General features: G+C 37.3%; 2 protein-coding genes across 2 annotated transcripts; one reads left to right on the plus strand and one right to left on the minus strand.

The window, feature by feature from the left end:
- Positions 1-171: 171 nt before the first annotated feature.
- Positions 172-708, plus strand: LOC133979371 (shematrin-like protein 2). The gene has a single exon (XM_062417882.1). It carries the CDS (start codon positions 172-174, stop codon positions 706-708), a length of 537 nt encoding a protein of 178 aa, XP_062273866.1.
- A 4078-nt stretch (positions 709-4786) lies between these two features.
- Positions 4787-6076, minus strand: LOC133979372 (RNA-binding protein FUS-like). Its single transcript, XM_062417883.1, has one exon. The coding sequence runs from the start codon at positions 6074-6076 to the stop codon at positions 4787-4789; it is 1290 nt and encodes a 429-aa protein (XP_062273867.1).
- Between the last annotated feature and the right edge of the window lie 7869 nt (positions 6077-13945).

Here is a 13945-nt window from a genome sequence, read left to right on the forward strand (position 1 = left end):
TATCTAGGCAATCCTGAATCAGATATAATTTCAGAGCATTAATACAATCCAGCTCCTTAATTGGTTGAGCCTAGAAACAGTCTTGTTTTTTATGTAACAAATTTCAAACTAATATGTATCCATCCTCCTCCTCATTATGTCTCTTATGTCTTGTTACAGGTTTCATAAATAATGTCTGGCCTGCAGAAACTCTCCCTCACAGTGGCCCTCTGTGTGCTGGTCCTCGCCACATTGTTACCCAGCTCTGAGGCCGGGCGTGGTGGTCGAGGAGGAGGTATGTCCTTTGGCCGAGGTAGAGGAGGCTACAGCCGGGGCTGGGGAGGTGGTGGTGGTGGTTACAGACCGGTCCCTGCCCAGAGCGGCGGCCCCAGTGCAGCAAAGGTAGCTGGAGCAGCTGCAGCAGGGGCCATAGGAGGATCAATGCTAGGGTCTGCCCTTAGCCGCCCTGGGTATGGTGGAGGATATGGAGGAGGATATGGAGGAGGATATGGAGGTGGATATGGATATGGAGGCGGATATGGAGGATACCCACGCTATGGCGGTGGCTACAGTGGTGGGTATGGCCCGAGGCCTGGCTACGAGTCAGAGGGCTCTGGAGATCTGGAGTACTTCACTGGAGCGTCCAGCGGGCCCATCTACAACAGTATCATTGTTGTGATTGGCTCCCTGATGTCACTGCTGATGGGCCACTGGGTGGCAGTCATGTAGAGCTGGAGACAGAGCTGGCTTCTAAAAAACAGACACGACTAAACCCTGAAACATAACCCACAACCTGACAGTCATCAACCCTGTTTGGTTCAAAGTCAAATAACCTATAATATGACCCTTGGATGATGAGACTTTGTTTCGTCGACACTTAAGTGAGCCTTTATGAGGTTATCTAGAGGAATTTGACCCATATAACCTCTACAACATGTCAGTGTAACAGCTTTATAGCTTTGTTGAAATCATGATGAATTTGTGTCCCACATTTCCATTTTTCATGGCTAGCCTTTTTATACTCTTAATCACTGTGGTGGTGCCGATATTGATGGTAAATCTGGTTTTAGATGTTTTCTGGCAGTGGACACATTCTGTGAATATAAACCAGGAATACATTAAATGTGTAGTCAGGTTAAGTCTACCTCATGACATGAAACCATGTCAGGACCAAAACTATGAGAGCAGCTTTAGACTTAATAATGCCATTTCTAAGTTAATATTTCATCATAACTTACTTTTGTATGCTCTGTATAACCGTACAATGCTTGTATCTAAATAATGTGCATGTTTTAAGCCATTTTTGTAGACTCTTAAAATATGAACTGTTCTTCGCTGTTTAATATTGTTATACAAATAAAAAAAAATTAGAACAAACATTTGTGTTTTCCCTTATTCTCCACGTTATTCTTAGAGTCAAAACAGCTGTTACCTGCTGAAATAAACACTGCAAGATCCTCTCAGACATGTTCACATATATTTCTATGTGCATTTTCAGGTGGAAAAACAATTTCACCACCACTGTCCATTAAGTAGCTTTTCTAGAGCTTTCAGTCGTGTCACATAATCTTCCTCAGCTAATGGAGTTCGCCCATTAATTGTCATGTAATTGTAGAAGCTCTGAGCATTTTAAGGACTTCTCGTCCATGTTGGCTTCAAAGTTAAAAGAAGCAGATGTTGACAAATGGACTAAATTCGACGTTCACACTACAATGATTGCTAACATTGCATGATGTAAGAGGTCTGATAAGTGGAAAATCTGCCATCATGTTATGGAAGTGCTGTTGTTAACTTCCGTCAACACTTCACTGTGTAATATACAGCAGTCCACACAGGTCTCTTCAGTCTACAGTTAATGCACTTAACATATAAAGGGCAGGGCAGGCTGAGGCGCTGCATGACTCATGCTGTCAGCTGACACTTTAATAGCCTGCAGCATTATATCACATCTCAGCTTCATGACATCATGACGGCTGATCACAGCAGTGCCCATGTGGTCTGTGCTTTACTGTATGGTCGTTACCATCTTAAAATCTGATGCAGTATGTGTTTGTATTCATGCAACAAAGAAGTGATGACACAGCAGCAGCAGCAGAGCCCTCATTTAGGCCAGTATAATATGAGATGTTGCTACAACAGACTTGACTTTCCATTACTTTGAATTTTAGTTTTCAGTTAACACACAGCTTTAGTTTGTCATCTTAAAACAATAAAGTCACTTTTAATCAAATTTATTTTTTAAGTCACTGGGTTTTTACAAAGCTGATGTTTTTGGAAACTAGTGGTGAGGGTTCAAAATGAACTTTTTTGTCCACTGTCCGAATGACAATTTTACCAGCCACTCAATATATTAACATTGTTTGGGGTTTTTTGGCTGGTGAGTGAAGCAAACCTACCAGCCTCTTGCATATTTTACCAGCATCTGGTTGGTGCTAGTTGTGTTCCCTGTTAGTCATCTGTCAGATTTAGGATGAAAAATAGCCAGAATTAACTTCTGATTCAGTACACAACTGGATAACCATCTTAACAAAAAACAGATGAGGTTTTCTTTAGATAGCAAGATAATTATGCCATTATCTCAAGAAAACAGGACCATTGTCCTAAAATAATTTGATCATTAACTCTGGATCTCAAAATGTCCAAGATGGACACAATTAAATAATCATAACTGTTAATTATTGTGAAATAATTAAATGAATTATAAGATTGTATTATTAGATATTATTAGCCTTTTGCTGTATTGGATTTGTGAATAATTAAATTATTTCAACTATGGCTTCCATCCAAATATTGATGTAACTCCAATTTTGTTTTTATCTTCACTTCATGTTTGATTACAAATAATATTTTTAACCTTAACTGATCTTAAACTATGCTTTTCATTCAATACTTGTTCTCATAAAAAATAAAAACAAACATCCACAGATGCATATTAATAAGTTTATTTGACAAGACAAGCATAAAGTGCAAATCCACTCAGGACTCAGCAGAACTTCCAGGATAATACAAGCCACAGTTTCCGTTACATTAAAGGTACACTGTGGAGTTTTTGACCATCGTAAATCATTAATTGTTAGAGAAAAACAATAAAATGTGTCTGTGTGATTGTAGTTTAGGGATAAAGGGCCATTACACTGTAAATCTTCTGGTTTTAGATCCGGTGGGGTTGACATAACTGTGCAGCAGAGCGGAGGGGGTGTGAGAATGTTAAATTGAGAATTCAAGATGGAAAAGTTGTTAATGGTGATGCTTCTCTGCAGCTGAGAAAGCTGAAGTCAGAAGCATTGTTTCTACTGGACTAGTGAGTCATATTTATTCGCCCATTACACAAACAGCCATAACAGCTCATTTTTAATGTATACTGAATGCTGTTATAAATTATCCTAAGTGCTAGGTGTTAGAGTTTTTAATATGATTGAGTAAGTTTCATTACAATTAAAACTCCACAGAGCAACTTTAAATTGTTTGTTTTTTTCATACAAAAATGATTGTGCAAATCTTTCGCATAAAGTCAGCTGATAATGCAAAATAACACTCATGAGCTTTGGAGATTCATTCAACTCATTTCAAGCACACCTTTTAACTTTAAGCGCACTTCTGCAATCAACACAAGCTACACCTGAGAGGGCAGAGAGAGGCAAAACACTGGGTAGTAGAAAAAGGAGGGAGGCAAGTAGATATAAAAAATATCAGAAAATACACAACATATTGTATAAAACAAGGGCGGTACACATGGAAAAACATCTTCATCAAACAACTTGCAGAAAAGGTGTTCTTTGCTTTGCACTGATTGAAAAGTGAGTAATTTAAGGCGTGTTAGGACAACGGCATGCATACTATTGGAAAGTCTGTTTAAAGCAACAACAGATATAATAGTCTGTTATGTTGGTTTTAATTTCTGTACTTCAGTGGACCATATATAATGAAAGTCCTGTTATGCTTTAAGCTATGAAGAATTACGTGTGTAATATTTCATTACAAATACTCATTCTCAGTGTAAAACATCTCAGTTTCAAGCACTGATATTAGTTATATTAGCTAATAGGATATTGGACAGTGAGTATTATTGGATAGTTTTGGATCACTATTCCTTGTTTTCCAACTATGTTTGAATCAGACAGTCCTCCACTATCAACGCCCCTCACGTTAATGTAATCATATCGCACTTGAATCAGATCTCCATTATTACAAAGCACTTTATTTACACAAATCACCACCATGACCAAGCATGTCGTAGCTCCTTCTTTAACCATCCTGGACAGTTTCCTTGACTAAATGAATGATTCAAAATCTGAAACACACATTAAAAATACAGACATATGAGTAGTATTGGCACTCATAATTTATATGGCTCCATGCAGTTATAGGCTACAGAGTGAAAACAGACCCAGAGTCTCACCAGAGACAGTTGGGTCAAATCTAAATGGACGCTAATGGGCCACATTCCTCCCACCCTTCCTTCCATCAATCTCTTAGAGCAGTTAATGGACCCTTTCTCTCTCAGAAGAGGAAAGGGGAAGAGTGTACATATCCATTTCTAACCTTTCCTCTTCCTTTCCTGGCATATATGTTTAAAACATGAGGTACCGTATGTGTGCCAGCTGTGTGGGGCCAGTCAGGCACATGAGTGAAGATGCTAAAGAAAATATAAAACACACAAAGTGGAAATCCACACACAATGGAGACAGTTCTAAAAAAAAAAAAAAAGTACCTTGCTCCCTTATCATTCATCCATCCATTTACTTTATTCCTTTTACACATTCTCTGCCAAACACCTCACTTCTCTATTTTTCCATCACTTTGATTGCTAATGGAGCAGTGTTAGCATGTTGATATTCAGTAGCATCACTAAAGCACTGGTGACCACTGCTAACATCCCTCGCAAGCCCATCTTCAGTCCCTGCACCCCTCCCACCACTCTCTGTAAGTAGTTTTCATTGTAATTCATGTACAGCTCCAAGCATTTCCTGACTTTAAGCTGTTTAATCAGCGCTGGGTAGCCGATCTCCATGATACTGACTATGTCATCATCATTTTCATCACTGCCAACATCCTGTGAAGTTGGAGTGATGGGACTGGCTGAGGGCTGATTTAGAGGACGGGGAGTTGGAGTTGCAGAGGTTGAAGAGTTTTCTGCGGCAGTGTTGTTGGTCTCTGTTGTGTTGCTGCTGCTCGGGCCAGCATCTGGAGCTGAGGTGACGACAGTGGTTGAGTTAGTGATGGCTGATTTGTTGTTTTGCTTTTGGTTGTCTGCAGTCAGAAGGTCTGTTCGTTTCATGCAGGAGTCCATGTAGCTTTCGTAGGTTTGAGGAGGTGGGACGTACATGTAGTCTCTGCTGTAGTCATTGGTATCATTGGACTTGACACCATATTTCTTGTACATGTAGTGGTTGTAGTGGTGCTGCTCCTCTGAGTTTTTGAAGTTGAAGGGAGGGCGAGGGAATCTTCCTAGCCCGTAACCTACGGCCGCTCCTACCATAACCCGTCCATCTGCTGCCCTGAACGCACTGCGTCCAAACCCTTTGGATTTATCACTGGCATATATATTCCTATCCTGAACTGCGTGGGAAAACGGAGACCCGCCCCCAGCACCGTAGCCCCCATATCCAAAGCTGCCCCCGTAGTGAGGGCTCAGAATTTTGTTGTTTGGGTTTTGGTTGATGTATCCACCTGGGTAGCCATAATCACCATAACCGCCATGACCACCTTGACCACCAGAACTGCCAAAACTACCATGACCATAACTGCCTTTATGACCATGACCACGATGACGACCATAACCACCATAACGACCATAACCACCATAACTACCATAACCACCATAACTACCATAACTGCCATGACCACCATATGGGGACCCCCGTGCCGGGTGCTGGTTATGGCTGCCTGGGTGCTGATTGGAGCCTCCTTGATTAGCTTGTCCAGACTGTTTAGGGTGTCCTCCATGAGAGCTGGAGCCCTGATTACTTTTGCTGCCTGAGTTAGTGTTGGTGTTGCCCCGTTTGGATGTGGGGATAGTCTTTTTACCCTTGGCAAGTGAGAAATGGGTATGACACAAAAGAAGCAACAGACATAGCACTAAAGAAGTGAGCTTCATCTTTGCCCTGTAGAGAGGGATTGGAGGAGAAATAAGACAGAGAGAGAGAGAGAGAGGGGGAAATATTAGATAATTTCATCATTTTATGCTCAAAAAGTAATTTCCCGAGGAGCATCCGCCTTTCCGGAAACAGTAAAACCTTTGAGTTGCATACAGACAGGCTGCGTGGTCCAAGCATTAGTAAAAATGTACATTACAATTTCCCAGAGACGGATGTGGCATCTTAAAATATGGGTAGATCCTCATTTTTGAGAACCTGGAACCAGGAAATGTTTTAAATGAGGGCTGGACAATATATATTATATCCAAATTGCGATATGAGACTTGATATCGTCTTAGATTTTGGATATCGTAATATCGTGATATGGCGTGAGTGTGTAAAGGCTGCATTAGAGTAAAGTGATGTACTTTTCTGAACTTTACAGACTGTTCTAGCTGTTCTCTTATTTGTCTTTACTCACTTAGTCATTATATAGGCATTACTGATTTATCAAAAATCTCATTGTGTAAATATTTAATGAAGGTCATCCCTAAAATATTGTTGCGGTATTGATATTGAGTTGTCTGGTCAAAAATATTGTGATATTTGAGACTTATTTGTCGCTTTAGCTTGAAACTTACTGAAACTGTCAAACTTAACTAAATGACTGCAGTGAGCCCAACGTGTGCACTGTAAGTTTCATAATGTACAACTAAAATAAATACTGGATCATAAGAGTGTCATACTGATCATACCTGCAGCTTATTGTAGAAAATAAGAGTCTGTGATGTGTGGAGCCGTCAAATACACCGATGCACAGATAATCAGTAACAACGAACAAGCATATGAATTACTAGATTTCTCATGTTCCACATAGCATCCCAAATCTGATTAAAAGCAGACATTAGACACAGGGACTCTCCTGTCTACGCAAATCTACAAACTGATATGTGTACGACACAGACACGAGTCTGAAAGTGGTTAAATAACTTCAAAATAAAATATTATTAAACAATTGTAGGTCAGTTGTTATTAAATATAATGAAAAGATGAATCCTCTTAGGAGCATGCCCAGAGACTCTGAGGCTCTGACAGCAGGTGTGGCGATGAAACGGACACTTAAATAACCTGAATGATGAGCAAAGAGACATAATATTTATAAAAACTACTGACCTTGTAATTTACACACTAGCTACAGACAGCTCCGCGTTAATTACGCACAAAAGACGGTGGCGTGATGTTAAAAAAAGTGCATTTAATCTCCTATATTACCAATAAAACTGGCGAGTGTGTGGTTACTTTAAATGAAGACATAGCCTTACCTTGTGTGGTTTTCTTTTCCTTCAATTTAAAAAAAAAAAATCGTATTTTGCCAGTTGAGAGTCTATTTGACTTCCGAGCGGTGAGATGTAAGTGGGTCGCACAAAGACAGAAGATGAGGCACCAGGGCGTGGTTTTTATTCAACACATTTCCCAGCATCTTCCACCTTGTGATGATGTCCGCTCCACATGGAAAATAACCACATAGATGGAGCATACAGCTGTGTGTGTAGAATCTAGACACAACTCATTATCAGGCACCAGCAGCCTGTTGCTCAACCTGTTATGAGTTCAAACTTTAGCTTATACGTAATTATGATGTATGCAAACGGCTCCTAAATTAGATGTATGCATTAGGCTACTAAATTAGATGTATGTAATGACTTACGACATTAGCGTACTCTACACTTGCCCTTATAGGGTAGCTGTAAATCATAAAATATCACAGAATTACACTCACTAAGGGTAAAACGGCACACCGCATCATTTTTTTTATATTAATTGCATGCCACACACAATTGAGACCTAATTCATTGATAAAATATTCAAATATAGATCCAGCTTACTGTGATTTGCTGAGTGATTCATGTCAGTGCGGGAACTTCTTGTGGGCTATCTAATGGATTAAAATAGGAAAAACCGATCAATTAGATGCAACATTAAAATGACTGCACACATGTCAAAGCATCAATACTGAATCATTTATGCTGCACGAATATAAGAGTTAAGATGATTAAAAAAAAGGATACTTATCAAGTATCTGAAAGACACATCTACATGAGCTTTCTTACTTTTTTGACGATTCTTTTGTAGTTTTTTATTTATTTATTGTGAATTTTTTTTTTTTTTAGTTTACACGTATACAATACAGATTAGCCTACATATAAGCAACATAACATGTGATGGAGAAATGCAAAACAACCATTAAGGGGGCTTATTCTAGGCGCACTCCAGTGTGGTAGCATTGAGGTATTGCTACTTTTTTTTTAAAAAGGAAAAAAAAGATCTAAATATCCTTTTAATGGTCTTCCACCATTGAAAGGCACTAATATCTGACATAAATATAGTATATTGTGACATACCATATTTGTCTGCCAACAAGACATAATATAATAATATAATAAAAAATAATAATACATGCATTTAGTATAGCACCGTTAATGAGGCAGAAGCAAAAAAGAAATATAAACTAAATTAAAACATAAAACATTCATTTTAAATGTAGATTGTAAAAAGGGGAATTAATGACATGAAGCAGTGGAAAGTAAACCTTTTAGTCATTTGCAGTTACACTTAAAAGGTTTCGGTGTCTCACTGGAAAAATAAATCTTGTCTTTGTGGTTTAAAAAGAGAGAACAAATAGTTTTAATTCAGGGCAGCTGAGTTATTGAGAGAGAAAAATAAGCAGCAGGCTGTGTGATTCCATCTGCTGGCCACTAGAAGCCCTACATTAAAACCCACCTGTTAAAATAAAAAGCTGCCAAAACCTTAAGAAAGAAATGGAAAGTCAACTTTTACAACAGATGGTATGAGGAAGGTTATTCAAGAAAAGATGTAATATCTGTGTATGAATGAAATGTGGACATTTCTGTACATGATTAACTAATGATTAATCTGACTTCTTCTTTTTTTTTTTTATTTAGTGGGTTAAGTGCTTTTAAAAGTGGATAAATATCATTTACAAACAGACCATGATATCTTCAATATGTTTGTTTTGTCTGACAAACAATCCAAAACCTTAAGATATTCAATTTACTGTCAAATGTGATAAAGAAAAAGAAAAAATAGCAAATTCTCACATTTGAAAAGCTGGAATTAAAAGAAAATTAGGCATTTCTGCTTGAAAAATGCCTGAAATGATTAATCCTTCTTTATCAAAATAGAAAAAAAGGCTTCTAGTCTGTTGAAGTTGAGCTGAAGTCAGAGAGAGGATGTTATGTTGTTGCTTTTAATGGGCTGAATCCAGGAAGACCATGTTGCTTCCTGTCACTTTAGAGCCGGTTAAATCAAATATAATAGGACAGCAATATTGTGTAGTGCAGTTAATGGATCTTTTCACTTTCTCTCACAGCACTGTGGTTCTCTTTGTTTCCATGTAGGTTGCCAGTAAAGTGTATACATGATAAGGATGCACACACACACACACACACACACACACACACACACACACACACACACACACACATACTTTTTTTTCATTTCCCATCTGATTACTTAATTATTTCAACACTTGCTCTGTCATTCATCTAATCTCCATATTGATTCCCCACTTTAGTATAAACTGGTGTCGACAGCCGGAGGCCCTCATGTACAACTCTACACACCTCCTAACTTTCAGCTGCTTGATAAATTACGAGATAGCCGATATTCACAATGTTGACTGTGCCATCATCATCATCGTCATCATCATCATCATCATCAAAGCAGTTTTTATGAGAGTCTGTGAAACTGAGGACACACAACTTGACAAGGTGGGAAGTTTTCTGCAGGTTGTGGTTGTGACATTTACAGACGTAATTGTGGCAGCTGGTTTTTATTTTACCATCATAACTGTAATAACCACAATCACCTCTTCTGCATTTTAGGCACCTGCTAGGTAACCTCAAGCTGGAAAGCCCCCAAGCGGAGTATTCTGGCTCCTTCTTTTCTGGAAAAAGTGAAATTCAACAACTTCTAAAACAAACCAACAATAAAAGAAAGACACAAACGGAACATTTTAGTATGATTACACCTCATTGCAATTACTAAGAGAGAGTTGTCCCATGAAAACCGTTAAATTGTGGTTGTTGAACACTTGTTTTCAGTGGCCGAAGACACACATTCAAGTGTACTTATTTGCATGAATTAAAATTAAATTAAATAAGATTTTTTTTATTTTTATTATTGTTTTCTGTCATTTTCTCATGTCCGTTATGACCATTTTGTACATTCCCTCAATCAAACTTTATTAATATAGCACTTTTCATACAGGCTAGTGTAGTTCAACATGCTTTACAGTGAAGCTGATGATAAGAACAAGTGACAATATAAAGAAAAAGGAATGAAAATGATGAGACAACAAAAGCAAAGAACAAATTAAAAGACAAAAATTGAGACCAATGCACGCAAGAAAAAAATAAGGATGATAAAAAAGTTTAGAACATTTTTTTAAAATAAATAGAAAAATATATATAGCCTATATATTGGTTAAAATAGCATGATTTATGTGTGTCTATACATTTCATATTCTACCCCGTCACACCAATGTACAAAAAATACTTTACTGTTCCTTTCAGTGACATCATTATCATTCATTTTTGTGCATCTTTTCTTTAAAGCCTTCTTTGTCAAGCACAACATATCCACTCTGTCACCCAAAAGAAAATGTTTTAGATTACATTTTCAAAATGTGTTGGCATTAACATGATTTTTTTCATTCAGCTGCTTACTAACTGTGGTTTGTTAGTTTTGACCACACAGGAGATTTAGGCCATATTACTTTGAATCTTTCCACCCAATTTACAAAATAGTGCCAGAGCTTTCAAAACATGTTTTTTTGCTGGTCTAACATAGTCTTCATGCAATGAAAGACAAAAGTTTATGTTTGGTTATAAGTCCCAGTCTGACAGTACAACACAGACTTATCAGCAGTCCTCTTGTGATGTAAAGTACAGTATGTTCACAGACATTACCAGCTTTCACTTGTTTTTGCACTTCAAAGCCTTATCCGTTCATCTCATGGGTTCAACATGAAGCTGTTGGTCCAAAAATAGCTGCAAAAGACCCCTGGAGACTTAAAGTTTAGTTACTGCAGTGGGCCAAATGTTATTCTTTACAGTCTTTTTTTATAATTAACACCTTGTTTTAAAACCTCTTTGGTGCCTATATGACCATTAAAGGAAATACAATACAAATACATTCACTAAAGCCGCTTACGTCACCTGTAATGAACAAGCATTGAGCAACTGTTTTTAAAGGACCAGTGTGTGGGGGTTTAAGTGGCATCTAGTGGTGAGGTTGCAGATTGTACCCCTCCTCTCTTCCTCCTCAGTGTGTAAGAGAATCTATGGTGGCCTCAGAACTCGTTAAAAAACATGAAAGGCCCTCACTAGAGCCACGGCAGGCCCTGTTGACGAGGACCCTGTCTCATGGCCTCATGGGTAGTTTTTTCGGTTTCCTTTGTGTTTGCCTTCTGTGTTCCTGCACCCCCCTCAGCCCATTCTTCTCTCCACACCTGCCCTGCGCCTCCTTGTTACAGCCCTGCCCTGCTCCCAGTGTCTTCCCCAGCCAATCACTGCCAGTCTGCACTTGTGTCCGGTCACCTGTTCCCCGTTCCCTCATTAGTTGAGTCACCTGTTCAGTCTTTGTTGGATCCTTCGTCAACTTCTTGTCAGTTTTGTCAATTCTTGTCAAGTCTGCTCAGCTTTGCTCTTTTAGTTTTTGTTACACATCCCAAAAACAAAGACTCTTTCTTTCAGTTCTGCAATCGTATCCACCTGCTCTGCTTTCCATGACAGACCCTCCCAGACAGTCCCTCTGTAGATATAAAGGACTCATTCTAAGGTAACAAAAACACCATGACTCTTATAATACACTAATGATAACATATATATGATTATTATATTTAATTTCTGCCAGGTCCGCTCCAATTATGCTACTAAATTCTACACACTGCACCTTTAACTTTCAACCGTATGTAGGGATAAAGTACAGTGAATATACCAAATTAAATTAAACATTAAATTGTCTTTAATAATTAGCTTTAGCCTCAGCGAAACTTGAATAATGGATTAGTTTGTATTATATGTGCATTATGCTACCCAACTGTACATGTTTAATATTAAGATAATATAAGATGTATCTTTATTGATCCTTCTTGGGAGTAATTCAAATTGACACAGCAGTACAGTGGACAGGAAAGTAGCAGCGTAAGAGTGAAAGTGATAAAATGAATAAAATAAAATGTATTTTCTCACTTAACCTGTGGTGTCAGTGTGGTTTTTTTCAGTAACATTTGGGATTTCCATCGCTGAAATTTTCTGCTACCACTTTAAATGAAGTCACAGTATAACGTGTTTTTTTTCCTAACATGAAAAAAATGCAAGATGACTGAAGACAAAGTTAAATACAAGTAAATTTTAAATAATATATTTTTAAAAAAACATCTCAAACAGTCCATGTTTGGATAATCAACAGAACCATAAAGATAATTTTGGACAAATAATAACACAAAGCAGGTGAAATAAGTATCATTGTTATCCATCAGCATCTACATTATGATCAATTTACATATAAAATAAGGCCACCTTTTAAACGTTAAGGAAACTAAATAGCACATATATCCCTGTAAACATCTGCAAACTGTTATTAATATCACTAGGGACATTTGAAAGACACCTCCTTAGGTTATATGTACATATTTATCATATGTTAATAAGGAGATAAAGTGTTAGAGAAACCACAAATCATTAGATGTGGACTAATTTAGGGTCCCATGAACTTCCCATGAGTTCTTCTGTGATTAAAGTTACTAAAGACATTAAATTAATAATATATAATTTAAATTATTATATATAGGTGTTGAAACATAACAAATACATAAATGTGCAGGCTACTTTAATAAATAGGCATAACGTTTTAGACAACCAGTGATACCCAGAAAACAGAAATATCAGACATTATCATTTGATGCACTAATAAACTGTATTGAAGAAAAATTGCGCTCCCTGCTGGCCGTGAAAAACTACACATTTAAAAATTCTTCTGTGATTATTTCTTATATGTATAATGAACCACAATCCTCAATATGAGATTAAAAGTCATAACTTAAACTAATATAAACTAATAAACTTTAAATAATTAAGCCAGTATAGCAAAGCAGCCACCATTGAATTTTCTATGTGGTGGTCAGTGTTGGGGAGTAACTAGTTACATGTAACAGTAGATTTGTATATTTGAGAAAACAGGGACAGTGCATATTGATCAAAACATTAACACGTAAATACGCAATAGCCAGTGGCTAATTTCCGTTTTTAGTCCCTGGGTTAGGGTAAGTGTTATGTAATTTAACTACTAAATAAATGTAACTGTGATCTGAGAATAAATGTGTAATTAAATTACTTAACAAAGGGGGTTACATCTGAAGTCAGACCTAAAAACTATTTTCTCAGGAGGGTTTTTCCTCATTTTTGTAAGTATTTAACATGTTACTGAATACATATATTGCTATTTTTAATTCTTTGAAAACATTATTTTGTAAATAAATCATGACATGGGCTTAAATGGCATCACAGTACCAATTAAGCCCATGCCACACTTTTAATCTTTATTTTATATTCCAATATATTCATGAACTAATGAATACATCTTCAAATGAGAGACAAATCTCGCTTTATAAGAAATGATCTCCCTTATAAATCATGTCAATATCCATGAAAAACACCTCAACTTAGATTTTGGTGCTTAATGGGTACACTTACCCCAACAGTTGAAAACATTTGTTAGAAAAGTAATCAAATGTAATAAGTTACATTACTTTAATTATTTGAAATAGTTACCCTAATACATTTCCAGAGTAGTAACCTTCCCAA

Source organism: Scomber scombrus, chromosome 4 (genome assembly GCF_963691925.1).
Source record: "Scomber scombrus chromosome 4, fScoSco1.1, whole genome shotgun sequence".
NCBI classification, from domain to species: Eukaryota; Metazoa; Chordata; class Actinopteri; order Scombriformes; family Scombridae; genus Scomber; species Scomber scombrus.